This window comes from Panthera onca, chromosome B1 (assembly GCF_046562875.1).
Source record: "Panthera onca isolate mPanOnc1 chromosome B1, mPanOnc1 haplotype 2, whole genome shotgun sequence".
Taxonomy (NCBI): domain Eukaryota; kingdom Metazoa; phylum Chordata; class Mammalia; order Carnivora; family Felidae; genus Panthera; species Panthera onca.
Window position 1 is genome coordinate 51,081,459 of NC_138342.1, and position 26,702 is coordinate 51,108,160.

The following is a 26,702-nucleotide window of genomic DNA, read 5'->3' on the forward strand; positions in this document are numbered from 1 at the left end:
ACGTGACTACAGAGGCTGGCTAGATCTTTACTAAGCATGTACTTTTTTCTGGCAAACAGCTAACAGGCAGTTTTGTAGTCCTCTTATAGCTAGAAGGGAGTCATTTGACTGTTTCTATCTATTGGAACATGGCCTGAAGTGACATTCTACACGTCCCGACCTTTCCCCCTGAAAACACTTCATGCTTTACAACCCTTTCTCTCCCTTCCTTCCTCCAGTAGTCAGCCTTGTAGACAATCCAGCAAAAGCTTTGAACTTTTGCTTGAACTCATATCTCAGTAAAGAACCAGCCAGGAGATATATTCAGCTAGGATTGCATGATTTAGACAATGCATGCGTATGATACCCTTCGTCCACAGGTGACATGCGTAAGACTTTGGATTCTAAGGGTTAAAAAAAAAAGATCTTTTGGTGGTGGTGGCGATTTGCCAAATAAAGTCCCACCAAAGGAGACATGTTAATGGCCCAACACCTATTACTTTACATAAAGGTGTGCTGCAGCATAAGAGGTCTTTGGAAATAGAATTGTTTAGCAGCTGTGACCTTTCATGGCCAGTGAAGGGTCTTTGCCAATTCCCTTCTCCCACCTTGCTTTCGCTTCTTAAAAGGAAACATGGGAACAAAGTGGGAAGCTGGGGTACAAACTGACTGGATCTAACTGTCTGGGTTAAGATACCAGCTCCTAGATGGTAGCTGACTGCGGTAATCCTGCTGCTTAGTTTCTCCAAGACTTGAAGGACTGTGGATGTTGCAGCCTGTTTCACCACAGAAAGCTAGCAAGTGTCAAAGTGGGAGAAGTTGAATCTGAGCGCATTTTCTGCTATAAGAAGAAAAGTGGGGGCCCAACACCCAGCTGGCTCTTTGTGTAGCCAATCAACAGTAAGCTCCAAGAATCATTTTTGGACAATCCTGCTTTAGACAATACAGTGAAAAAATTTTTTTTGTTAAACTATTGAGATTTGGGGATGGTTTATTATAACAGTTATGCTCTGAGTGACAAGAGAAAAACTTAGATAATTTCTTAAAATGAAAGATCAAAAAATAACAGTATTATATATTTTTTTAATTCTAGTTAAAATAACCGGAAGATGCAGAAATGTAGCTAACAGGTTTGGAAGTGGTTGACTGTGCAGAGTGGGTCAAAGGGGAGAAAAGAGGAGAAAAGGAATGCTGTGTTTGCATAATAGACCTTGTAGGATCATTTGGCTTTGAAAACTTTTTTCACATTTTTCTTTAATAATAAACATTATATTTTAATATGAATAAAGTATGTTTATCACAATTTTTTTTATGAAGTTGAAAGCATGCGCATACTCTTTATTCCAATAGCAGAATGATTACATGTATTTCTGAATATCCAGATAACGGACTACTACGCAGCCAAAAATGCTAATCTTCCATTAACATAATAAGAGAGGGAAGTTTACGCCTTATGAAATAGAATTATGGATAATTATTGATGTATGCTACCAGAATACATTCTATGAAATTATAGCAAAATATAGCTTAGGATCTTTGTTGAATTTAGGTTATAAATTGTTTCTGTTTATGAGCATTTTATAATTTTCACAATTCTAAAACACCATCTAAATGTGTGTGTGTGTGTGTGTGTGTGTGTGTGAGAGAGAGAGAGAGAGACAGAGAGAGACAGAGAGAGACAGAGAGAGACAGAGAGACAGAGAGAGAGAGAAAGATTTTTAGAAATTAAGAGTGATTTAAATTTTCTTTAGAGATCATCAGGCCAGTAGTTGAATGAATAGCTATTTATTAATGGCCAAGAAATGATTACTATTGAAGGAAATATCATATTTAGACCTCTAATTTTATAACATTTTATGTAATTATTGATAAGTGGTAGAATGATTTATCTGATGGAGCACTGAGTCACTAATCACATTATATTCTCCTTAAAGAAAAATACCATTTACTTCCAGATGCTTGTATTTCCATAGTGGTTTTGTTTATTTGTCTGTTTTGCTTTTCAACTAAAGGCACTGAGTAGCTCCTGCTCAAAGATTATTATTTTTTTTTGAAATGGCAATCAGACAATTTTTAGTTTCAAACGGGACATAATTATTTAGTATTTTTGCATTTCAATCAAAGCTATATCAGTATCTGGATGGTGTGACATTTAGCAAGGATATAATGTTCTTCTCAAATTAAATATAATCTCAACTTGAATATAATATTCACTTGAGCATCCCATATCTTTGGATTTAGAAAATGTTCTTATATCTGAAACATAATTAAAATATAGAGTGTGAAAGGAAGTAATTGCATTTAACAGTAAGGCTCCAGGCCTTTTAAGAGAAGTTGTGTACTAACAACTGGTAGGGGGGAAAAAAAGAAAAAAAAGTAATAGGAAACATTACTCACTGGTAACATCAGAATCTAGAATGATAGATCAAAGAGATACAAATTTAACCACAGAAAAAATGAAAGAAAAAAAACCTTATTTATCTGAATACTGAAATAATTGTACCACCGCATCCAGTGCTAGAAATGATGGGAATAATGAAGTCATGTTTAAACTAAACAGTATTTGTACATTTCAGAACTCCAATTTAGAAACTTGCTTGTTTGATCCTTCTCCATATTGTTTCTAGTAGAAGACTGTCCTGACTAATAATCTTAAAGCCACCTAAATTCATCAGGCCTCATATTCCATCAACGATGATGATATTAACTGCTGCGGTCCTCACCCTTACTTATTTAACCCCTCCATTAACCTCATTCACATGTTACTCTGCATTTACTATTTTCTAATCCAATTCCACATTAATTCCATTTACAAAACTTTGCATTGTGCCACCTGGAAACTTCCTTTCATTGTTATTAATGTCAAATTTAAAAATCTCATTTTCTTTCTGTATATTCCTTTCACTTTATGATCTTTTCTGAAGTCTAAATCTCTTCTATGTATAATCATTACTCTTCTACCTTGAGTAAAACAAACAAAAAAGTTTCCTGTCTTAGGCAGTTCGTATACAACATCTCCCTTATGTGACTTTTATCTACTGCATTACTTGAAAATTTTGCTACTTACTGTAATCTTCCTCTCCAGCTCAAGTCTGTCAGTCATTCTAAGTGGTTCTACAAATGTGGAGAAATTCAAAATTCAGCTGTGTCAGTTCCTTCGCCTCCTTTTAAAATAAGTTATATTCACTTCAATTTCACATTTCCCCCATTCCCTTAGCAATAACATGGATCTTGTCTTCACTTGAATCTCTTCAACCTGGAAACGATTAATTCAGTCATTCTATTCTCTAATTGCTGCTTCTTTGATTTCCAATTTTTTCACATTACTAGGTTTCATCTACTTTTAAAAATCTCATATTATTAAATCTCTTGATAATTTCTCCCTAGTTGTGACCTCTTTTATTATTGACATTACTCAGTATAGATTCCATGTTTCATAACTGTAATGGATCTGTCCCTGGTAAATATGCTTAATTTATTTCCCCTGTAGTACTACTGTTTTGCCTACTGGGCTATCTAACATGTGCCCAAATCTCAGATGTCTAATCACATAAACTAGTAAGTCTAGAAATCCATAATATTCGAAGGCTGCATAACTCAACTCTATTTTCAACAGATACTTTTTTTTACAATGTCACAAAGAAAAATATAAATAAAAACATCTTTACTTTGCTATTATTGAAGCTATATATTAAACTTCGGGGTTTTTTCTTTAACTTTTCTTTGTAGCATTTTTCTAAACATTTAATTTTCTTATACCTATGCCTTTGTATTCCCATTCTTTGTTGAGAATTCACAAAACATTTCCCTTAATTTTACATTTCTAATACCTCCTATATTATTAGTTAGGAACATATTCTGGATGTTCTTCTCTTTCAATTCCACACATTCTCTTCAGCCACTTCCAAGAACTCAATACACATTTCTATGCTGATAATTCTCTAATATATATTTCAATACAGTGTTATGTGCATCTTATTCGTCCAAAGACATATGAAACTCACATGAAACATGCTAACATTCTTCTTCAAATTTTTCTTTCCTCTTTAGTACTCCTAAGTGAGAGGCCCCATTATTGATGTAGTTTCTCAAGCCAAAATGATAGTTATCACATTTGAGCTTTTTAGGTCTGTATTAGTCTGCTAAAACTGCCATTACAAAGTCTTACACAAACCAGTGGCATAAATAAAAGAATTTATTGTCTCAGTTCAAGGGCCTGGAAGTCTGATCAGACTGTCAGCAGGGCTGGCTTTGTTTGAAGGTGTAAGAATCTGTTCCACCATTCTGCTAGCTTCTGGTGCTTTACTGGCAATCTTTGGAATTACTTGGCTTATAAAAGCATCATTTCTGATCTCTGCCTTCATTGTCACTTGATGTTCTCCCTGGGTGCAAGTCTGTGTGTCTAAATTTCCTCTTTTTATAAGTACTCCAGTCGTATTTGTGTAGCGGACACCCTAACGACCTCACTTTAACTAATTACATCTGTGACAACCTTATATCCAAGTAAGGTCACACTCAGACATGCGGGGTTAGGATGTCAACATATGGACTTTGGTAGGGAAATACAATTTTATTCATAACTCTCTCCTTCATTATTTTACCCAACAAATATCCAGAAATTCACCGAAGCCTAAATAGATCTTGAATTCATCCCCTTCATTCCATCACCAGTTGGCCTACCCTAATCCAGAATACTTTTGCCTAAATTATTATCAGAGCACTTTCACTCCTCTCTCTACCCCTACTCTACAGGCAGTTAGAGTCACCATTATGAAATGAAAATCTCACTGTTATATTCTCTTATTATAAATTAATTACTTCCAATTAACTTCACAATGTTTTAGAGAGTGTTTACCACAGTTTTAAAGCCTCCCCTCCCCTCCAAACTCTTTAGACAAATTACATCATCCAAAATGTATGCTCCAAATGTATGGAACTTCATTCTATTCATCTAATATCCTATGTTGTGTTTTGTCTCTCAATCATCAAGTCTGTTGTTTCCACCGTGGAATCTTTTCCCTCCCATTTTCTTTCCTTCTTTTCTTTTCTTTCTTTCTTTCTTTCTTTCTTTCTTTCTTTCTTTCTTTTCTTTCTTTCCTTTCTTTTATCTAGACAGTGCCTCACATTCTTCACCTCTCAATTTAGACATCACTTCTAGAAAGTTTTTTCAAACTCCTCATGTTCTAATTACATACAACTTTTTTTTTTAAGTTTATGTATTTATTTTGAGACAGACAGAGACAGCACAAGTGGGTGAGGGGCAGAGAGTGAGGGAGAGTGAAAATCCCAAACAGTCTCCATGATGCCAGCACAGAGCCTGATGCAGGGCTTGAACTCACAAAAACGTGAGATGGTGACCTGAGCTGAAACTGAGTCAGCTGCTCAAACAACTGAGCCCCCCAGGTCCCCCCAGATGCAATTTCTACAAGGTGCTGTAGATCCCTGCATTCTCTGCCTTAGCATTTCCCAGATATTATTAGAATTGAGACCTAATAATCTCTGAGTGTAGTGAAGGTAGGAGCTATATATCCTTTATTATTTATTTACTTATTTATTTATTACATTATTTGAAATGTAGTTGACATACAGTGTTATATTATCCTCAGGTGTGAAACACAGTAATTCTACAATTCTATACATTATGCACTGTTCACAATGATAAGTGTTATTATCTGTCATCATACAAAGTTATTATTACCTTTCTCCTATTTTAGAACTCCAAGTACCTGTGGGTTAACCTGCTTGATATTGTCTCCAAAGTCACCAAGTCCCTGTTTTTATTTTCAACATTTTTCTCTCAGTTTATGCATCAATTAAAACAAAAAAATCAAAGGTACAATTAGTAATGAATTCATCAGGAAATGACTTCAAAACCAAAGAAACATAAACAATTTAAAAATTTAATAAAATCTCTCAAAAATCCATGAGTCAGGGAGAAACAAACAAACAAACAAACAAACATCAAAGCTTCCTTGAAAAAATTCTTGGTATGAATGGAAATGAGAATACTACTTGTTAAAATTTGAAGCATAGGAGGAAACTAAGACTGCACTTAAAGAAAAATTCATAGTTACAAACACATTCATTGCTAATTGAGGTAAAACAAAATAAAATGAATTAGCATACAAGAAGGTAAGAAGTGGGTAATAGATCATCCAAAAGAAAGGAAAGAAGAGAGAAGGAACAAATATTAAAACAAACATATCCTCAAATGTTGAAATAATAAAACTGATCAGGTTCCTAAAAGCAAAACAAAACAAAACAAAATAAAATCAATGAAATAAAAAAGCAATAAGCAACTGGAAAAGAAATAAAAAAAATTAGCTCAAATCCCCAAATAAAAGCAAACACATGAGGTATAACAACAAACACAAAACAAAACAAACAACAATTTAAGAACAACAACAACAACAAAAATCAAACAGCCACAAATATGTTGTGTATTAAGTTATATTTATCCCTGCCATATCCATATTAATGTATTTCAATTCTAGATAAATGGATGGCTTTCTTGGAACATATAAATTACTAAAATTTAGTTCAAGATAAGATAAGGATACAGACTTTGAGTCATAGACAAAATGGAGAAGTCCATTAAATAGAGTCTTAGGAAAAAAATAATCTGGTTTGGAGTGTTTTTTATTTAATATTTTCTCTACCAGAGATTATAAATATTTATTTTTATATTTGATGTCAAAATGTTATCAGTAAGGCAAAAAGGCCTTCTCACTTTTGAATATAGCTGCTCAAGTACTAAAACAAGAAAAAAGTTGGCAAATTAAATCAAATAATTTATTAAAATAGCTTACTTTTGACCAAGTGTAAATAATGCAATTTATGAGTGCCTGTATCAACATTATTGATAATATTTTCAGTATTAGTATGCAAATCATATAAAGTTAATTTAACAGTATAAATTTAGGTATATAAATCATAATTTATAGTTTTAATAGTCAAAATGAGGAAAAATAACCTAGCTTTATTAATGTCAGAGCTATTTGTTAAATATATAGTCTGTTTCTGATAAAAGGGTTTAGTTTATAATATATCTGGTAAAATCTCTGATAAATAATGTGCATGTATATGTGTGTATGTGTACACACATACAATATTTGTAAATATGTATGCATTTATATGCACACATATAATATCATATATAATGATAAAATTCTAAAAACAATCCCATTACATTCTGTTATATTAGGGTCTAACAATATTTTTGCTTTCATTACCATTATTTGATTTTTTTCAACAACTGGTAAAATCATATTTAATGTATAATAAAATTATTTCATATTTAACTATTAATATACTCATTGAAAATGAATAAAGGTGCTTATTTCTGAAAACCTTTACCTACAATTAACATCATAAATATTTTAAAATTCACCAAAACAATATTTTGGGTTAGAAATTACATTTTACTTTTGTTCCAGTCTGAATTTTTGTTGGATATACTAAGATGTCCATTATATTTTTACTGAAAAATATGGTTGTAGATTGATAGGTGCATTGTGGTCTCAGTGTCTAAATCAACTGCATGTTTATTGCATGCAAATAATATATGACTGATTATACTTATATTTATTTTTACTTAGTGCTGGTGTGTAGCTTGGGAGTACAGCAAAAGTAAGAACTATATTACAATCATTATTTCCATCTTGAGGAGTTTTATAAAGCTGCAAATAGCTGATGTATATTAAGTTACATAGTTCCATAAAAATTTGTTTTCATGGAAGTTACTTTTTCCCCTTGTGGATTAGGTTGAATAAACTACGTGTAAACACAATTATCATTCTTCAGGGTATAAATGTCTTGTCTCCTGCAGTAGCCTTCAATTAAATACTTTAAAAGTTGGCATGATTTAATAATGTGAGGGGGAAAAAATCTCCTTTGTGTTGCTGGGTAAATATTTTTTGAACAAATGGATTGTCATACTGTGATAAAAAGAAGTTTGCAAGAATAATAGTGAGGTAGCATTACTGTTTTTGCTTTGGGAAAAGTAATGAAACACTAAGATTCTATCAAAGAGGTGCATTTTTTTTCTTTGTTGATGTCACTACTGGAAATAACGTGCTTTGAACAATAATTGTTTCAGAGAGCTGGGAAAGCCAGGGTCTGGCAGATGTCAGTAATGTAATTCTTTGATGTAACACAGATTTTTATAGCTTCCATTTCCACTGAGTTACTGCAATGTGCATATGCTCCTAAAAATATAAATAGTAAAATTATAGATTTCCTTTTCTCTCAAGCAAACAGTTAAAACCATACAAAGATAGTAAATTCTTCTTAAAAAAAAAAAAACAGTATTGGAAAGCACAGTTTAGATCATGCACATAAAACTTTTCTGTATCCTATTTAAAGGCTTTTTACTAAACACTTTAGAATAAACATGCTTTGTTCTTTAATTTTATGGATTAAAGAAGTGTGTAACCTTCCACAGTGAGACTATGTAAAACAATTCAGTAGTATTATCCAGCATTGTTTTTAAAAAGGGTAATCATAGTAAAAGGTTGTAAAAATTTAATTTCTCATAAATGTTTGAATTATACAACACATTAGTTGGGAGGGCAACATTTGAAAGTCCACTTTCAAAAGTGTGAAAAGTCCACTTTCAAAAGTCCACTGAGAAAGTGTGCCCTCTTTTTCAGATTCAGCAGTAATCACTATTACCATTTTGATATGAACCTTTAAGGAACTTTACAGCACACCCAAAACATACACACAGATATTTTCCTCACAGATATGATGCCCTCTCCATCTTTCAACACTTGGCTCTCTAACCCGTGAGGATAATGTAAGTGGACCACATCAGTCAGTCACTAACCTGTTCTATAGTATGTTGATCACAGAGTGGGAAGAGTAAGATGAGTTATATATTTCACTACATCCTCCCTGTCAGGTGGACAAGAGTTGGCATACTCCCTCTGTAAAAACCTCCACCATTCTGCCAGGTGGCCTTTTTTATTGTTCTTTTGAAAGGTTCTTGTGGTAACAATTTCTTGTAGGCATCCTACTGCCCCTTCCTTTATTGTTTCCCCAAATTTTCCTACACATTTACAAATAGTCTTTTGGGGGCACTTGGGTGGCTTGGCTGGTTAAGCATCGGATTGTGCTGACAGATTCTGTGTTTCCATCTCTCTCTGCACCTCCTCCACTCACTTGCGTGGGTGCTCTCTCTCCCTCCCTCTCAAAAATAAACATTAAAAAAATAAAATAAATAATAAAAATGAAAATAGTCTTTTAATTATGTTACCCTTAATTATCCAATTTTGCTGTTTCATTTGTTCCTTGCAGCTGGGACCTTTCATCTATATCTATCTATCGATCTATCATCTAATGATACATGTATATATCAGATATATTATCAGGTATATACAAGTATATATATTCTGTCTTTATCTCTGTCTCTATTTTTTTCCAGTCTTTTCTAATACAGTATTTCTACTATGTAAATGATTAGAAATTGTGGAAAATATGTCATTATAAGCACAGTACCTGGAACTCAGGTGGTTTTTCAGGGGCAATTTTGTAAAATAGCAGAAGTCATATACTCTCCTTTAGGAAAGAAACAACAACACATCTTGACTGCTGCACTGGGAGTGGGACTATTTGGGTTATATTTTAAGGAAATTACAGTCACATGCTTGCATCCAGAAGTCCTACCTCAGAAATGTTTATATAATCTTAGAAAGTTTTGGACTCAGGAGATTACACCCAACTTGCCCATCTTAATGATGGCCCTCCTGTCCTGAGGCTAGCTCCATCTACCTTGCCCAGGAATTTGCCCTGCTTGAGTTAAAGGACTGCCAGAATTTCCGCTCTACTCTTTTATTGTCAATATCTATTAAAGCAATTTTCAGCCTTGCTGGATGGTCCAAGTTATCTTCCCAATGCCTAGTACTGCCTTTGTTATGAAAGTTTCAGTGTGTTTGTTAGTATAGTAGTCCCCCCCTTATCTGAGGTTCACTTTCAGCTGATTAGCTCTGTGCCCTTTCAGTTACTGTGGTCCAGAAGCAGATGATCCTTCTTTTGAAGAATCTTCAGAAGGTCAATAGTAGCCTAATGCTATGTCACAATGCCTACATTATTTACCTCACTTCATCTCATCACACAGACATTTTACCATCTCACTTACAACAAGGGTAAATACAGTGCAATGATATATTTTGAAAGCGTGAGACCACAATCATCTTTTATTATAGTACATTGCTATAATTGTACTATTTTATTATTTATTATCATTGAACTCTTACTGTGCCTAATTTACAAATTAAACTTTATCACAGGTGGGTAAATACATGAAAAACTATAGTATATATAAAGTTTAGTACTATCTGTGGTTTCAGACATCCCCCTAAGGGTCTTGGGATGTATCCCTCCTGGATAATGGGAGACTACTGTACTTTTGCTACAAAACTGCATAGCATTTGATTAGTAAATATTGTTTCTCTTAAGCTCTGTAATTTTAATTCATGATTTTTTAAACTCAAAAAATTTTAAGAACACACATAACAAATGATATCAAAATTCTGTATACATCTACCTATAAATATGTCTGTGTATCTACCTATCCATCCATCCATTCATCCATCTGTCATCTATTTTTAATGATTTCTTCATTTTCCGTTCTTAGGAAGGTCTAACTTAACTGATAAAATATTTTCATCATGTGTTCCACTATAATTGCATCGATTGCTTTGTTTTGTTTTGTTTTAATAATATTGAGTTCTCAAATCTATTACTCATTTTTTTTTCTAACTGATGTGAAGTGGGAATTTAGTTTTCATTATTCTTCCAATTGAAAGACAATTGTTTCAAAACAATGAACAAATCATTACTTTCTATGGATTTAAATGCCATTGTTATGGGAAATAATATAGTATAGGAAAGTAAATTAAAAAAAAGTATAAGGGGTCGCGTGGGTGGTTCAGTCCGTTCAGCGTCTGACTTTGGCTCAGGTCATGATCTCGCGGTTCTTGGGTTCGAGCCCCGCGTGGGGCTCTGCCCTGACAGCTCAGATCCTGGAGCCTGCTTCGGATTCTGGGTGTCTCTCTCTCTGCTCCTCCCCCACTCACTCTCTCTCTCTCACTCTCAAAAATAAATAAACCTTAAAAAATTAAAAAAAAAAGTATAAGGTAGTCAATTTTTATGTTATAGGATCTATCTCTTTTAAACTAGAAATTGTTATATAGATGTAATATTTTGTATTCTTATGCTACTCTGACCAAATGCTAATTTTGCTAATTGGTAATGTAACTCTTCCTCTTTTAAAAAACAATGTATTTTCTTCAAATAGTCTCTTCCAAATGAATGTCAGGATACTCTATCAAGTTACATAAAATATAATGCTGTTATTTGACAGGGATCTTTGAGTTTACAGGTTAATTTGGGTATAACTTGAGCCAGTAAAATATACAAATATAAACACGGACACACATATGCCGATACATACACATGAAGGTCAAATAACATTTTGTAGACCATAATTCAAGTAAGTATTGTGCATCTTACCAATTTTATTCTTTGTGACTGTATTTTATTTTTTATTATGATTTTTTAATATTTATTTTATTTTTTTTTTTTTTTTGAGAGAGAGAGAGAGAGAGCATGAGCGGGGAGAGGTAGAGAGAGAAGGAGACAAAGACTCTGTGCAGTCAGCACAGAGTCCCATGCGGGGCTTGAACCCATGAACTGCAAGATCATGACCTGAGCCAAAGTTGGACGCTTAGCCAACTGAGCCATCCAGGCACACCTGTGACTGTTCTTATTTTAAATTGTTATTGTGAACTAAGATATATTAATTATATTTATTAATTGGATATTACTGTTGTAAAAGAAGTTATCATTATGACTTGAAATTATAACATGCCAACTGTATCAGCTAAGACTTTGCATAGCTGAAAGTAAAAGAAAACAACCTTATAATGGCATTCACAAGGGTCATGCAAAAAAAAAAATAAATAAATAACAAACACACCCAGTGTGCCAGAGTATTGTTTATGAGAAAAATTCATGGAAACAGAATCAGCAGCAGGTATGCATGGAACTTCTTTATCAAACATCACAATCATTAGAAACACGCTATAGCCTAAAAATTCCAGAAATTTTTGGGAGAGAAGTTGGGAACCTTGGGCTATTGGCGTTTAATCTGTATTAATCAGTACAATAGTACTGACGGCTCCTTTGACATTATCATGGGCCAAGATACGGCTCTATCACAATAGCACAATCTTGGCTGTGGTTTAGCATGAGTCTGTGTACTAACAGGTTGGACATTCAGCCATAGCAGTAGATAAATCAGCTGTGGTAAAATTGCATCTATGCTAATGGCTTCATGTTATAAGTAAATTTTTACCAAAATGGCTAAAATTTATATAGACTCCTTGTGCAGGTCCTAGTGTCTGCAAGGACAGAAGTTTGTTGATTCTTCTATTTGGTTAATCAGTGTCTCCTTGGTAGTGAATACTGCCTAATGAATATTGTCATAAGATAAAAAGATGTGCACAATTTAGGTCCATTTCCATGTATCCAGTCCATTTCTATTTTGAAACTTCTTGGTCTTGACACTTCTTATCTTGACCCTTACAGACCTTTGACCAGCCATCCAAGTCATTTACCACTATCTAGGAATGTATATTGTTCCTTCCATATGTAATAGGACTAAATTCTGTTGTACAGTGGATTTCTGCTCTAAATAATTATTTGTGGGGTTCACAAGACTCAAATTAAGATTACAGTTCTGGTCACATAATTCCATCATAGTTCATGATCTAATGCTTGTTTTCCACTATAGTGCTATGACATTCCAGGAATTCCAGGAGCTGCTTTTCTTGCTTTTCTTTTCTTTTCCTTCTTTTCTTTTCTTTCTTTCTTTCTTTTTTTCTTTCTTTCTTTCTTTTTAGTGATGAATACTTCTCTACTGTAGAAGGTGTAACATTGTTCCAAAATACTTTAAGTCCAGACTTAATCTTTCTTTTAGTGTTCTCCATAGTATGTTTTTATCCACAAAAGAAATCTATAGCACCATCAATATACCAGAGTAGGGCTGTTTATATTATAGCCTGAATCCTTTAAAAAGTCTGAAGAGTTTTCAGATATAATTGCTCACTCTAAAGTTGATAGCATTCTGAGTTGCCTAGTAAATGAATCAGAGTGACGTTCCCAGGTATGTGGTATACTACATCCAAAATCTGAGTATGCCAACCAAATTCTGTGCCACTTTCCTAAAAATCAAAAAAAGCAAGATAAAAAACTGTCCTTTATCTTGGAAAGGATATCTTAGAATGACTCAGACCACCAGACCCTTAACATTCCAACAGTCTCACAGGCTTTAGAATCTTTTTAGGATTTACCTTCTAAAAAGACAGACCATATCCTAGGTCATAAAGCAAACCTTAACAATTAAAATAAAGAAAATTATACAGAGTATGATTTCTATGATCATAATGGAATCAAACTACAAATTAATAGAAGAAATACAACAGGAAACGTAGAAATTAAGCAACATATTATAAATAACCCATGTGTCTAAGAAATAGTCTCATAAAAATAAATATATAGAAATAAATGAAAATAAAAATAACATATCAAAATATGTGAGGCACAGAAAAAGCAATGGTAAAAGGGAAATTTATAGCACTAAATGTTTACAGTCAAAAAGAAGAAAAGATTCAAAATTAATATCTAAAGACCTTACTTCAAAAAACTAGAAAAAAAAAGTAAACTAAACTCAAAGCAATTAGAAGGAAGGTAATAGTGGAGAGCAGAAATCAAAGAAATTAAATCAGGAAAACAATGAAGAAAATCAGTGCAACAAAAAGCTGGTTCTTTAAAAATATTAAAATTAATAAATCTCTAGATAGACTGGCAAAAATTAAAAGACAAGATACAAATCACCAATATGGAATAAAAACAGGGATTTCACTTCAGATCCTGAAGCCCTAGGGAGATACAATGAGCAACTTTATGTTTATAAAATCAACAGTTTATAAAAAAATGGATTAATTCCTTGAAAATCACAAATTGCCTGTGGTAGACAGAATAGTACACCTCTACTAATATGTGTACCTTCTAATCCTTGAAGTGTGTAAATATATCATTTTTCATGGCGAAAGGAAATTTGAAGATGTGGTTAATTTAAGGATCTTGAGATGGGAAGATTATCCTGAATTATTCTAGTGGTCACAGTCACTCTCAAAGAGTCTTTATAAAAGGGAGGCAGGAGTGTCAGTTTCAGAAAAGGCAATGTGACAATGGAAGGAAAGGTGGTAGAGAGATTTGAAGGCACTATAATTTTGGATTGCAGCAAGAGGAAAGGTCCATGAGCCAAGGAATGCAGGAGACCTCTAGAAGCTGGAAAATATAAGAAAAATTATTCTCTCCTGTAGAGGATCCAAAAGAAATGCAGTCCTGATAATATCTGTCAAGACTGTAAGATAACAAATTTGTGGGTTTTTTAAGCCACTAAGTCTGTGATAAATTGGTTTAGTAGTAATAGGAGGCTAATACGCTGCCAAACTAAATCAAGATAAAATAAACAATCTGAACAGATTTATAACTATCAAGAAAATTGAATAAGTAACTCAAAAGCTCTCAATGAATCTGTATGTCCAGATGATTTCACTGGAGAATTCTACCAAACATTTAAAGGAGAATATTGCAAATTCTCTTCCAAAAGATAGATCTCCAACTTGTTTTAGCTGACTAATGTTACCGTGATACAAGATCAAAGATAATAGAAAAAAAGAAAAAAAAAAGAAGAAGGAACAAAGAGAGGAAAGAAGGAAGGAAGGAGTGGAGAAAACTACAGGTCAGTGCAAAAATCCTCACCCAAATATTATCAAATCACTTTCAACAATGTATAAAAAACAGTTGTAAGCTATTATGTGATTGGTTCAACTTCAAAAGTTAATTAATCCAACATATTAAGGGACTAGGAAGAAAAATAAGATGATAAGAAAAAAATATGTCAAAATACCGTACCTAGTCATGATACTCTCAGCAAACTAGAAACAGAGAAACTTACTTAATTTGAGAAAAAGCATCTACAATAATATCCTACAACTAACTTCATAACCAATAATGATAGATTCAATGCCCCCACCCCCAAAAAAATCAAGAGCTAGGCAAAGATGTAAAAGACATGGCTATATCTTTGCCAGATTATTTTGTCATATTCATCTTGTAAAAATGTTTTTGCATAATATTCTCCTTTGAATAAATCATGAGAGAAATGAGATTAAAGATAAATCTTGTCAATTCAGTGTTTTTTCCCTCATAATATTACTTACAAGTTACCAAGTTTAAGGTTATGCACTTCTGAGTATGTACAGTCTGACTGCATTATACATTATATCAGAATAAAAACTGTTATCCACATTGGGCAGATATGTAGGGTCAGCCTGCAAAAGAAAACTCTAGTGGGTTATGCTACATTATGTTGTAATGAGAGGAAACAAAATATATCACGAAGAGTGGTAAAATGTGTGAAAAAACATAAAGGAAATTTGGAGCAGATAGTAAAAAGGAATAGTCTATTTCACAAATACTTAACTTTTCTATATACATTGATTTATTAAGAAACTCATTTTTATTAGATCTAAGGAAAACACCATTGCCTGAAACCTTCCAGAAGGTACATTAATGACATTTTCTTGAACTATAAAGTTCCCCTGGAACAAATACATTATTTATACACTTATTTGAAGATAACCTTACTTATCCTCAGATATTGAGGCTTTCTTTGTGACCAGATATTCTCTTGTGGTGTCATGGTATTAGTTTCAAAATATAATTTTCATAAAGGAACTATGTATGGATCTCATATTTTAGATTACACTAATCAATGTGATAACCAGAAATTGTTACCTATTTAGTCCTCATAAATTCATTTTAAAAACAAAAAAACACCATTGCCTTTAAAAAATCCTATAGTTAACTTTATATTTAATAATGAAAGATTCAATGTTTTTCCCCATGAAATCAGGAATTAGACAAAGATTACTGCTACTCCTATTCAATAGAGTACTAGAACTTTTAGATTCTACCAAATGTGGAATATGACTTGCAGAGATTTTTAGAATTCTTCTTAAGTGTGTTAATTTTGACATATCAACCTTGCCCCAAAATGACCATTGTTATTCAGAGAAAAGTATAACTTTGCCATTTTCCAAGGTAAGTGTAAGAGTTTTCATTCTATTAAAAATGCATCTGAGAAGAATGATTTCTACCAAAAGTGAGTTACAGATTTCACATAGATAAATCCATAACAAAAAGGAAAAAGGCTGGAAAAATATGTCAGAAATTGATGCTCATAAACATTCTTTTGGAATTGCCCACAAAACAGGCTTTAGTGGGACAATACGATCATTGACTTAGCTACTATTGATTCTGAAATCTGAACTAAATAAAACAATTTTCTTGCAAAATTTGTCAAACAAGAATGTTTCACAATAGTATTTTAGACACCCGAGGCCAAACTTGACCAATTACCTTTGCATGAATTGTTTGTTGGTCTAGTCTGCCTTTAGCTGTTAGTCTTAAGGGACAGGTTGGATTGTAGATTTAATAATTTTATTTTACCTGTTCTCTATGGAGAGTTAGCGTTCAAAAAAGAAAAAAATCCAAATATACAGGAAAAAAATCCAAGACAAAACTGAACTGCAGGGTGTTTTTCTTTGTACAAATAGTCTCATACCAGAGACACAAAGAGCAAAATCAAGGCAAACAATATTAGACCAAGCAGGTTAATAGCCCACAAATATTTACCAAATGCTACACATACAAATGTAAATTTCTACACAAAGACCCAGTTCTAATTATTTAAACATAGTGCACCTCCCAACAAAAAATCAAATCACTTTAACACAAACAAATTTTATAATCTATTAGTGACAATGTCTAGAATAAGAAAACAAACTGATAGATCACGTTTTAGAGCAACTCATAAGCAAACTGAAAAGACAAAAGGCATTTGAATATAGGGGCTGGAGAACATGCCTAGTTTCAGTTTATGCGAGGGCATCATGGAATGATGCCAAACAATGGTCTCCAATATGATGTTGAGGGAACTTCCAGAATTATCAAGGAATAAGTATACCTCAATATATAAAAAGATAGGGTTGTATTTATAGTTTACTTGGATAAAGGAGAGCTGGTTGGATGTGAACTCATTAAGCAAAGCAAACTGCTAATTTTATATATGTATTGGACAAAGAGTTCGTTTTGGGTTATACTGCTTAAAAACACAGGAGTAGTTGATATCAGTGTAAAATCATGATTTATGTTGTATAGAGAAGATGTGTTTAATGTTGGTTTAAAGCAGATGTATGTTGATATTCAGTCTTGGAAGTGTGTTCACTGGAGTGTCTACCACAATGACTGATGTTCAAAGTGTGAGGCCGCACCAATTGGCTGGTATGGTTACTGAAGCAAGTTGTCATTGATTGATTATACCGGTTTACAATCCATCCTGGTGCCTACTTGTTACTTGTTACTATGACTATAGAGTTGTCATTGATTGATTAAATAGTTTGAAAAACATTCCTAATACCACTGGCTATAATGAGTTGTCAGTCTTTCCTAGGAATATGGGGACTACATTTTTGTTTTTATTTTTTAATCTCAGTGTTACTGACACTGAGAACTTGGTCTTGTCAGGAAACTAATTTACAGATAATTTTTCATTGCCACAATTGACATCATCCTTTGCTTACTCACTCTTTATATTTTGGTTATAAAAGTTAAGCAATGCACTTAATGACTTCCTATCTATCTCTTTCCTAGAGACAATGGTTTCTTAACCACTGACAAATTCCTGTGTCAAGTGAAATTAACAGGACTCTATTATCTTTAGTACTTGGGAGTCAAGTTCATAGCAGCATCCTCTACAATCAATCCTGACCCAGAGAGGACCACCAAGATTTTCAATAATACTGTTGCTCCTCTCATTAGCAAATTCCCTATCAATCTGGTAAAGGGAGTATCATTTTTACTCTTTCTGGAAACACAGTTTTTTTGTGGATTTTCTGGCCTTATAGCATAACATGTATACCACCCTGGACACTAAAACAATTTTTTTAAATTCATTTTTGAGAGAGACAGAGAGAGAGAGAGAGAGAGAACGCAAGTGGGGAAAGGGCAGAGAGACCAGGGGACAGAAGATCCAAAGCAGGCTCTGTGCTGACAGCAGTGACCCTGATGTGGGGCTCAAACCCACGAACCAGGAGATCATGTGAGCCAGAGTCAGACACTCAAGTGACTGAGCCACCCACTCAAGTGACTGAGTCACCCAGGCACTCCTCACTTCCCTTGGCATTTAAAAACCCTTTATTTTTTATCTACCAAGGAAGTTACAGAATTTCCATTTTATTTGCATCCTTTTCCAACTTTCAAAGAGCTATTCCAGTAGCAAATTAGAGTTGACACAAAGTGACATTACTGGGTTATTAAATGTTGAATTTTAAGAATGCCTCTTAAATAAATTCTCATATACAGTTGTATACTGTGCCACTCCACCTATTCTAGCACTTTCAAACTTCAGTCCCAGGTTCTGCTAATTCCAGATGGTGCACACTAGTAGGGTTTTGCAACTCTTTTGTGAATAATCCTGTTCCTCTCATAACATGAGCAGAACCTAAATGATTACTACCTTATGGAATTCATTGGACTTTCATTAAGGCCTAATATATGAACATTTAAAATTTCTTTTATCAGCCTTTATATATATATATATATATATATATATTTATATATATAAATTTAGTTTTTATATTTTTATATATATTTAGTTTATATAATTTTATTTTAGTTTTATTTAGTTTATTTAGTTTAGTTTTATATATATTTAGTTTATATATATTTAGTTTATATAATTTATATAATATATATTTATGTATATATTATATATATATAATATTTTAGGAGTAGAAATTGCCATTCTTTGTATATATTAGGAAATAATTAGAAAATTGTGAATCGCATAATGTGAAAAACTACAAAATATTGCAAAAAGAAATGTAAAAGTCTTAACTACATAGACAGTATCATTCTCATGGGTTGGGAGAGACAATATTTTGTAGAAGGTAGGTCCCTACAAACTGACCTAGAGATTCGGTGCAAATCTTATCACATTCCTTGACAACCACATAAAATTGTTTTAAAAATCCTATGTACCTTTCAGGAGAAATTGACAATCTTATTTCAAATTTTACTTGGAAATACAAAGGACTTAGGGTAGCTCAAATGATCTTAAAAAGAGAAGCACATGGTTGATGGAAATGTACCATGTGATTGCAAGATTTAATATAAGGCTGTAATAATCAAGACAATGTAGTACTGGTGTAAGTAAAGACAAATATTTAATCAAACAAAATAAAGTATAGAATACTCACATTTATATGTTCAATTGATTTTCAGTAAAGATGCCAAGTTAATTTGATGGGGTAACACCAAATAGCCAATAGTTTAATACTTAGAGTTACTAAATGAATAATTCAAACTTGCTAGTTACAAGATGCATATACAAAAATAAATTTCATTTCTGTGAATGCAAATGTGTTTCAAGTTTAAAATACATAAATACACTATAGTAGAGTCATATAATGAAATATTATATACAGCAATTACAAATGAAGAGTGCCATAATATTGCAGTAATATAAGTAAATCCCACAAGCATACTATGGAACAAGAGAAGGCCAGAACTAAATAATAAATACTCTACATTCCATTTAAGTGAATTTGCAAACATCCCAGATTAATATGTGGTGTAAAATATCAGGATAGAATTTAATTTGGGGGATGAGGAAAGATTGGTGTTTTGGAGAAACCGTTTCTTTTTTAAAATTTATTGTTCAATTTACATCCAAATTAATTAGCATACGGTACAAGAATGATTTCAGGAGGAGATTCCTTAATGCCCCTTACCCATTTAGAACATCCCCCTCCCACAAACCCTCTAGCAACCCTCTGTTTGTTTTCTATATTTAAGAGTCTTTTATGTTTCATCCCCCTCCCTGTTTTTTTATATTATTTTTGCTTCCCTTCCCTTATGTTTATCTCGTTTGTATCTTAAATTCCTCATATGAGTGAAGTCATATGATATTTGTCTTTCTTTGACTAATTTTGCTTAGTTTAATACCCTCTAGTTCAATCCACGTAGTTGCGAATGGCAAGATTTCATTCTTTTTGATTGCCGAGTAATACTCTATTGTATATATATGCCACATCTTCTTTATCCATTCATCCATCAATGGACATTTCGGCTCTTTCCATACTTTGGCTATTGTCGATAGTGCTGCTATAAACATTGGGGTGCATATGCCCCTTTGAAACAGCACACTTGTATCTCTTGGATAAATACCTAGTAGGGCAATTGCTGGGTCATAGGGTAGTTCTATTTTTAAGCTTTTGAGGAACCTCCATACTGTTTTCCAGAGTGGCCGCACCAGTTTGCACTCCCATCAGCAGTGCAAAAGAGAGCCTTTTTCTCTGCATCCTCACCAACATCTTTTGTTGCCTGAGTTGTTAATGTTAGCCATTCAGACAGGTATGAGGTGGTATCTCATTGTGGTTTTGATTTGTATGTTCCTGATGATAAGCGATGTTGAGCATTTTTTCATGTGTCAGTTGGCCATCTGGATGCCTTCTTTGGAGAAGTGTCTATTCATGTATTTTGTCCATTTCTTCACTGGATTATTTGTTTTTTGGGTGTTGAGTTTGATAAATTCTTCATAGATTTTGGATACTAATCCTTAATCTGATATGTCATTTGCAAATATCTTCTCCCATTCTATTGGCTGCCATTTAGTTTTGCTGATTATTTCCTTCCTTGTTTAGAAGACTTTTATTTTGATGAGGTCCTAATAGTTAATTTTTGCTTTTGCTTCCCTTGCCTCTGGAGACGTGTTGAATAAGAAGTTGCTGCAGCCAAGATCAAAGAGGTTTTTGCCTGCTTTCTCCTCGAGGATTTTAATATCTTCGTGTCTTATGTTTAGGTCTTTCATCCATTTTGAGTTTATTTTTGTGTATGGTGTAAGAAAGTGGTCCAGGTTCATTCTTCTGCATGTTGCTGTCCAGTTTTACCAGGACCACTTGCTGAAGAGACTGTCTTTATTCCATTGGTTATTCTTTCCTGCTTTGTCAAAGATTAGTTGGCCGTGTTTGTGGGTCCATTTCTGGGTTCACTATTCTGTTCCATTGATCTGAATGACTGTTTTCGTGCCAGTACCATACTGTCTTCATGATTACAGCTTTCTAATATATCTTGAAGTCCAGGAGTGTGATGCCTCCAGCTTCAGTTTTCTTTTTCAAGATTGCTTTGGCTATTCAGGGTCTTTTCTGGTTTATATAAATTTTAGTATTGTTTGTTCTAGCTCTGTGAAGAATGCAGGTGTTATTTTCATAGGTATTGCATTGAATATGTAGATTGCTTTGGGTAGTACCAACATTTTAGCAATGTTTGTTCTTCCAATCCAGGAGCATGGAATATTTTTCCATATTTTTGTGTCTTCTTCAATATCTTTAATAAGTTTCTATAGTTTTCAATGTATAGATTTTTCACCTGTTTGCTTATGTTTATTCCTAGGCATTTCATGGGTTTTAGTGCAATTGTAAATAGGATTATAAATTATAAATTGATTTCTCTCTCTGTTGCTCCATTATTGGTGTATAGGAATGCAACCAATTTCTGTGCATTGATTTTATATCCTGCGACTTTGCTGAATTCATGGTTCAGTTCTAGCAGTTTTTTGGTGGAATCTTTTGGGTTTTCCATATAGAGAATCATGTCATCTGTGAAGACTGAAAGTTTGACTTCCTCCTGGCCAATTTGGATGCCTTTTATTCCTTTGTGTTGTCTGATTGCTGAGGCTAAGACTTCCAATACTATGCTGAATAACAGTGGTGATAGTGAACATCCCTGTCGTGTTCCTGACCTTAGGAGGAAAGCTCTCAGTTTTTCCCCATTGAGGATGATATTAGCAGAGGGTCTTTCATATATGGCTTTTATGGCCTTGAGATATGATCCTTCTATCCCTACTTGCTTAAGAGTTTTTATCAAGAAAAGATGTTGTACTTTGTCAAATGCTTTCTCTGCATCTATTCAGAGGATCATGTGGTCTTCTCCTTTTATTGATGTGATGTATCACATTGATTGTTTTGCAGATATTGAACCAGCCTAGCATCACAGGTGTAAATGCCACTTGCTTATGGCGAATAATTCTTTTAATGTATTGTTGGATCCGGTTGGCTAGTATCTTGTTGAGGATTTTCGCATCCATGTTCATCTGGGAAATTGGTCTATAGTTATTTTTAGTGGGGTCTCTGTCTGGTTTTGGAATCAAGGTACTACTGGCTTTATAGAAAGAGTTTGGAAGTTTTCCTTCCATTTCTATTTTTTGGAACAGCTTCAAGAGAAGAGGGGTTAACTCTTCCTCAAATGTTTGATAGAATTCCCCTGGAAAGCCATCTGGCCCTGGACTTTTGTTTTTTGGGAGATTTTTTATCATTAATTCAATTTTTTACTGGTTATGAGTCTGTTCAAATTTCTCTTTCTTCCTGTTTCAGTTTTGGTAGTTTATATGTTTCTAGGAATTTGTCCATTTCTTCCAGATTGCTCGTTTTATTGGTGTATAATTGCTCCTAATATTCTTTTATTATTATTTGTATTTCTGCAGTGTTGGTTGTGATCTCTGGGAGAAACCATTCCTTGGGGACCAACTGAATGCTGGCAACATTTCAATTCATTACCTGCATTTGTTTAGAGTGTAATAATTCATTGAATTCTTATGATTTGTACAAGTTTCTGCAGGTAATTTATATATCAATTAAAATGGCACCATTTTTGCATATCAGATTATTACCAGGTTGAAACTTGGTAGTCTCAATTTTTGGCAAAAGTGTGGAAAATCGGTATGTATATATGCTGTTGGAGGTTCTCTTAATTGGTATGGCCACATTGTTCAATAATGTGGATAATCTATCAAATTCAAAGTGATTATTACCTTTAGCTTAGTACTGGGATATTTATTTCAGCATTGTTTGTAATAGTAAGATAGAGAGTTGTCTAAGCACAACCTGGTATATAAGCACAAAAATGGTATATTTTTGCTATATTCTTCAACTGTTAAAAATAATAAAAACTTTGCGGACTGGCACAGAAAGAATTCCAAGAGAAATAGTTGAACAAAAACAGCAAGGATCAGAATGATGCAAACATAATGCCACAAAACTAATAACCTGTGGGAATAAACTGGTTCAAGCTACAAGATACTCTTACAGTTTACACAGCTGAGTGATATTTATCAAGCACATTTTTACATTACATAATTACATATTTTTACATTATATATATATATATGCATATATATATATATATATATATATATATATATATATATATATATTTACCCTTAAGTAGGAAGGGTAGGAATACCCTGGGAAATAGGATAGTATTAGTTCCAGTTTGCCAGTGAGGAAACTGAGATTCAGTGTAGTGGAGACAGAACCAAAACCACACAGTGATCAAGCGAAGATTTTGGCTTTTCAACTTAGTAACTAAATGAACGCCACACGTTATACACTGCATGAAAAGATTTCAAGATCTATCCGAAAAGCAAGGGCTTTGGGAGAACATCAAATCTAATATATAAAATGAGGCATCTTGAAACACACTTCGATTGTTACTGTGTAAGCTGAGTCTCTACCATCACTACCTTCTCCAGAATATTAGAATGTTAGACATAATTTCATAATTCATGAAGAGCGAGGGTGCTTTTTCTTACTGGTTTTAGCAAATATACTTCCAGGTATACATGGTTGTTATCGCCAGTGATCTTCTCTATCGCTCCAGATAGCTTTTTTTTTTTTTTTTTCTCCTCACAAATAGGAGGTAGAAGAGAACACTTTTGCTGAGCAGTTTGTATGATCCTGTTCTTACTGTTGCCAGGGAAGGGCTGTTTTGAAAGATAGGGCTTAGGGAAAAGACAGTGGTGACATTTCATCTACACAGATCTTAGGGAAAAAGTTGTCTCCAACTTACTGGTTAAAAACAAATCAACAAAGATAAGACCTTGACCAAAGGAACTCCTCCTTTTGTAGCTCCTTCCTGTGGAAGGACAGGGTTTAGAATTTAGGTTTCTCCCGGGTGGCTTTGTGTTGTTACCACAAGCTGACAGAATAAGTGGAAGACTTTTCTAAAGCTTTTGAGCAGATAATTACTTTCTCTGATATCCCAATATTATAGTTTTACAACTAAATGGCAGATCTTACTTTTAAGAGCCAACTCCATTTAAAATTACAAAGTACATGTCTGAACTTTTGACACAGACATTTAAAAGGCCCAGTAAAATAATTATTGCCATAAAATCCACAGGCCTGGGCTCTTCCTCTTTAGAATTTTTACAAGCTTGCTTTCTTTCTTTGTGTACAAAATCCATTCATATTATTTGGTTTCTTTGAATTTTTATTAGTATTAATTATCCTCGTGTAGTATCATAGTGTCTTTTCTGGTTAAATATTGCCAGTTGTGACAAGTGGAGAGTGACTAAAATAATTAAATTTGTTTCCCAAATTGATTTTGCTTAATTTGTCTTTTATTTTTTTTTTTTGCTATAACTCTGGTTGTCACATTTTGCACATTGACCATTATCATTATGTTCAAAAGAAAAGAATATCTTAACAAACATATATTATAAAAAAAGATTATTTTGGTAACCTGTGAGCCTTGAAAGGAAAAAAAGAGAGGTAAAATTTATTATGATTCATTTTATTCTTTCTTCCTGTTGCCGAAAGAATTGAATGGTATTTATGTATCTTTCTGAAAATGAAGACCCACCTAAGCAGTGTCAGGTATGATGTTCTACCACATATTTCCTTTATGCTAAAGTTTGATATTTTGATTGTGCCTACAGAGAGTAGTCCAACTATAGAAGCTTAATTCTGAAGTTAGTTTTCTATTTTGCATCCCATGGTTTAAAAGCAATTTTTAAAATGTCATGCAAACAATGATAATAATTTTCATAAAATTGCTCCTAAAGTGGGGAAACCACTTTGATATTTTACAGATGTGATGACCCAGGTCAAAATAGGCTAAATTGATTTGGGCCAAGTTGTGAGAGTTCATTTTAGCAGTTAGAATATCTCAAGCCTTCTAACTCTAGGCAATAGGATTTCTTTTTCTATTTAATGTTTCATCCAAATAAAATGCCAAATAATTTTATTTTTTTGGTTTATTTTGTTTTTACATTTTTAATTATCTTCACTCAAGCTTACAAAAATTTGTCTGTACCCGGCAGGTCCTACAATGGATGATGAGCAAAATGGATTTTGGCAGTGTTTACCCTTTTCATTTGCAAACTCCATCTTAAGAAATTCCTATCAATATTTAATCAGCAGTATTCACTGACATCCATAGCAAGCTATTTACCTTTATATAACCTCCATTTTTTATGGTTAATTTTTTTCACACACTGACGGTTTTCCTATGGAAATAAAGTGAGATTATAAAACACTAATCTTGGGGAGAGACAATATATTAGCAAGAATGATTCAAAATATATCTCAATACTCATAGTAATAAAACCAACTACAAAATTTGCTTGTAATACCCTGAAAACGCGACTTTAGTGTTTACAAGCTAATACCATTATTAACCCTGTCTCAGGTGTAGTTCTCTAGAAGTAGACCCTGAGACTGGGATTCTTAGGCAATGTATTGGAGAAGTGACTTTAGGGGAAATTGAATAAAGAAAACACAGAAGATGGGGCTCCTGGCTGGCTCAGTCAGAAGAGCATCAACTCTTGATCTCAGAGTCATGAATATGAACCTACATTGTGTGAAGAGATTACTAAAAATAATAACTATAATAATAATAATAATAATAATAATAAAAGAAAGCACAGAGGGCAAGATAAGAAACTAAGTAAGAATGTGGTCTCAGCTGGAGACTATATTCAAGCTGATCCCACGAGAATAATCTGGGATACAAATTACACCAAGGAATTAAGCTCACGTTTAAGGACACATGACCAGTCTTACATACCCCATGAGAGTCAGTCATTGAGAGATGCCCTGGTATGTCATTATGGGGAGTATAGTCTTGTGAGAATAGTGCCTCCCACTTGGCAAATGGCCATTCTCCAGAAAAGACAGCACTATGAGTTTTTCACGATGGCTGGCATATAGGTGCATAAGCTGGCTGGGGCATCAACAATACCCACGATAACCCATGCCCTGCACCACCAAGATACATTTGCTTCTTATACTAAATTACATAACTGAGGCAAAGTTTCTCCAGGCTTATAGATTTATGGCTGACCACAATTTGGGGGAAACCTACAAGGGGGCTAGTTAGACAAACAGTAATCCCCACTACTCTATTTGTTCCCAAAGCCTTGGCTAATGTTCATCACTGTTTTACTATTTCTACCACCCATTCTTGATAACTTTCAATCTCAACTTGCATTTCCATTGGTTTAGGTGGCATTTCTGGTGAGTTGACCCAGATTCTCATCTCTGGGCGCTTTAAATTTCTATTCCCATGCCCCTATTATGCAACGGTTGCTGTATTTGCTGATTTACAGTTAAAACTAGACATTTTACTGAATTCATTTTCTAGTTCCAAAAGGTTTTGTTGTTGTTGAGTAGTTAGGGTTTTCTATACCTATAAGCACGTCATCTGTAAACAGACCAATTCCTTCTTCCTTTCCAATTTGGATGTCT

At 33.5% G+C, this 26,702-nt stretch overlaps 1 protein-coding gene across 8 annotated transcripts in view; it reads right to left on the minus strand.

Annotated features, from left to right (window-relative positions):
• The window catches only part of LOC132692483 (uncharacterized), a 176,441-nt gene extending 166,460 nt beyond the window's left edge, over positions 1 to 9,981 (minus strand). For 6 of the 8 annotated variants that reach the window (XR_013554917.2, XR_013554919.2, XR_013554920.2 and 3 more), the window contains exons 1-2: positions 5,678 to 5,896; positions 3,047 to 3,093 (exon numbers count right to left, since the gene is read on the minus strand). Coding sequence is in view for 2 of the 8 variants with exons in the window: in XM_078445128.1 (XP_078301254.1) it covers positions 3,047 to 3,082 (36 nt within the window). In the remaining 6 variants the exon portion in view is untranslated. Of the gene's footprint in view, positions 1 to 3,046; positions 3,094 to 5,677; positions 5,897 to 9,937 lie in introns of those variants that run through there. The other 2 variants (XR_014137528.1, XM_081795426.1) reach the window with 2 other exon arrangements.
• Positions 9,982 to 26,702: the final 16,721 nt, after the last annotated feature.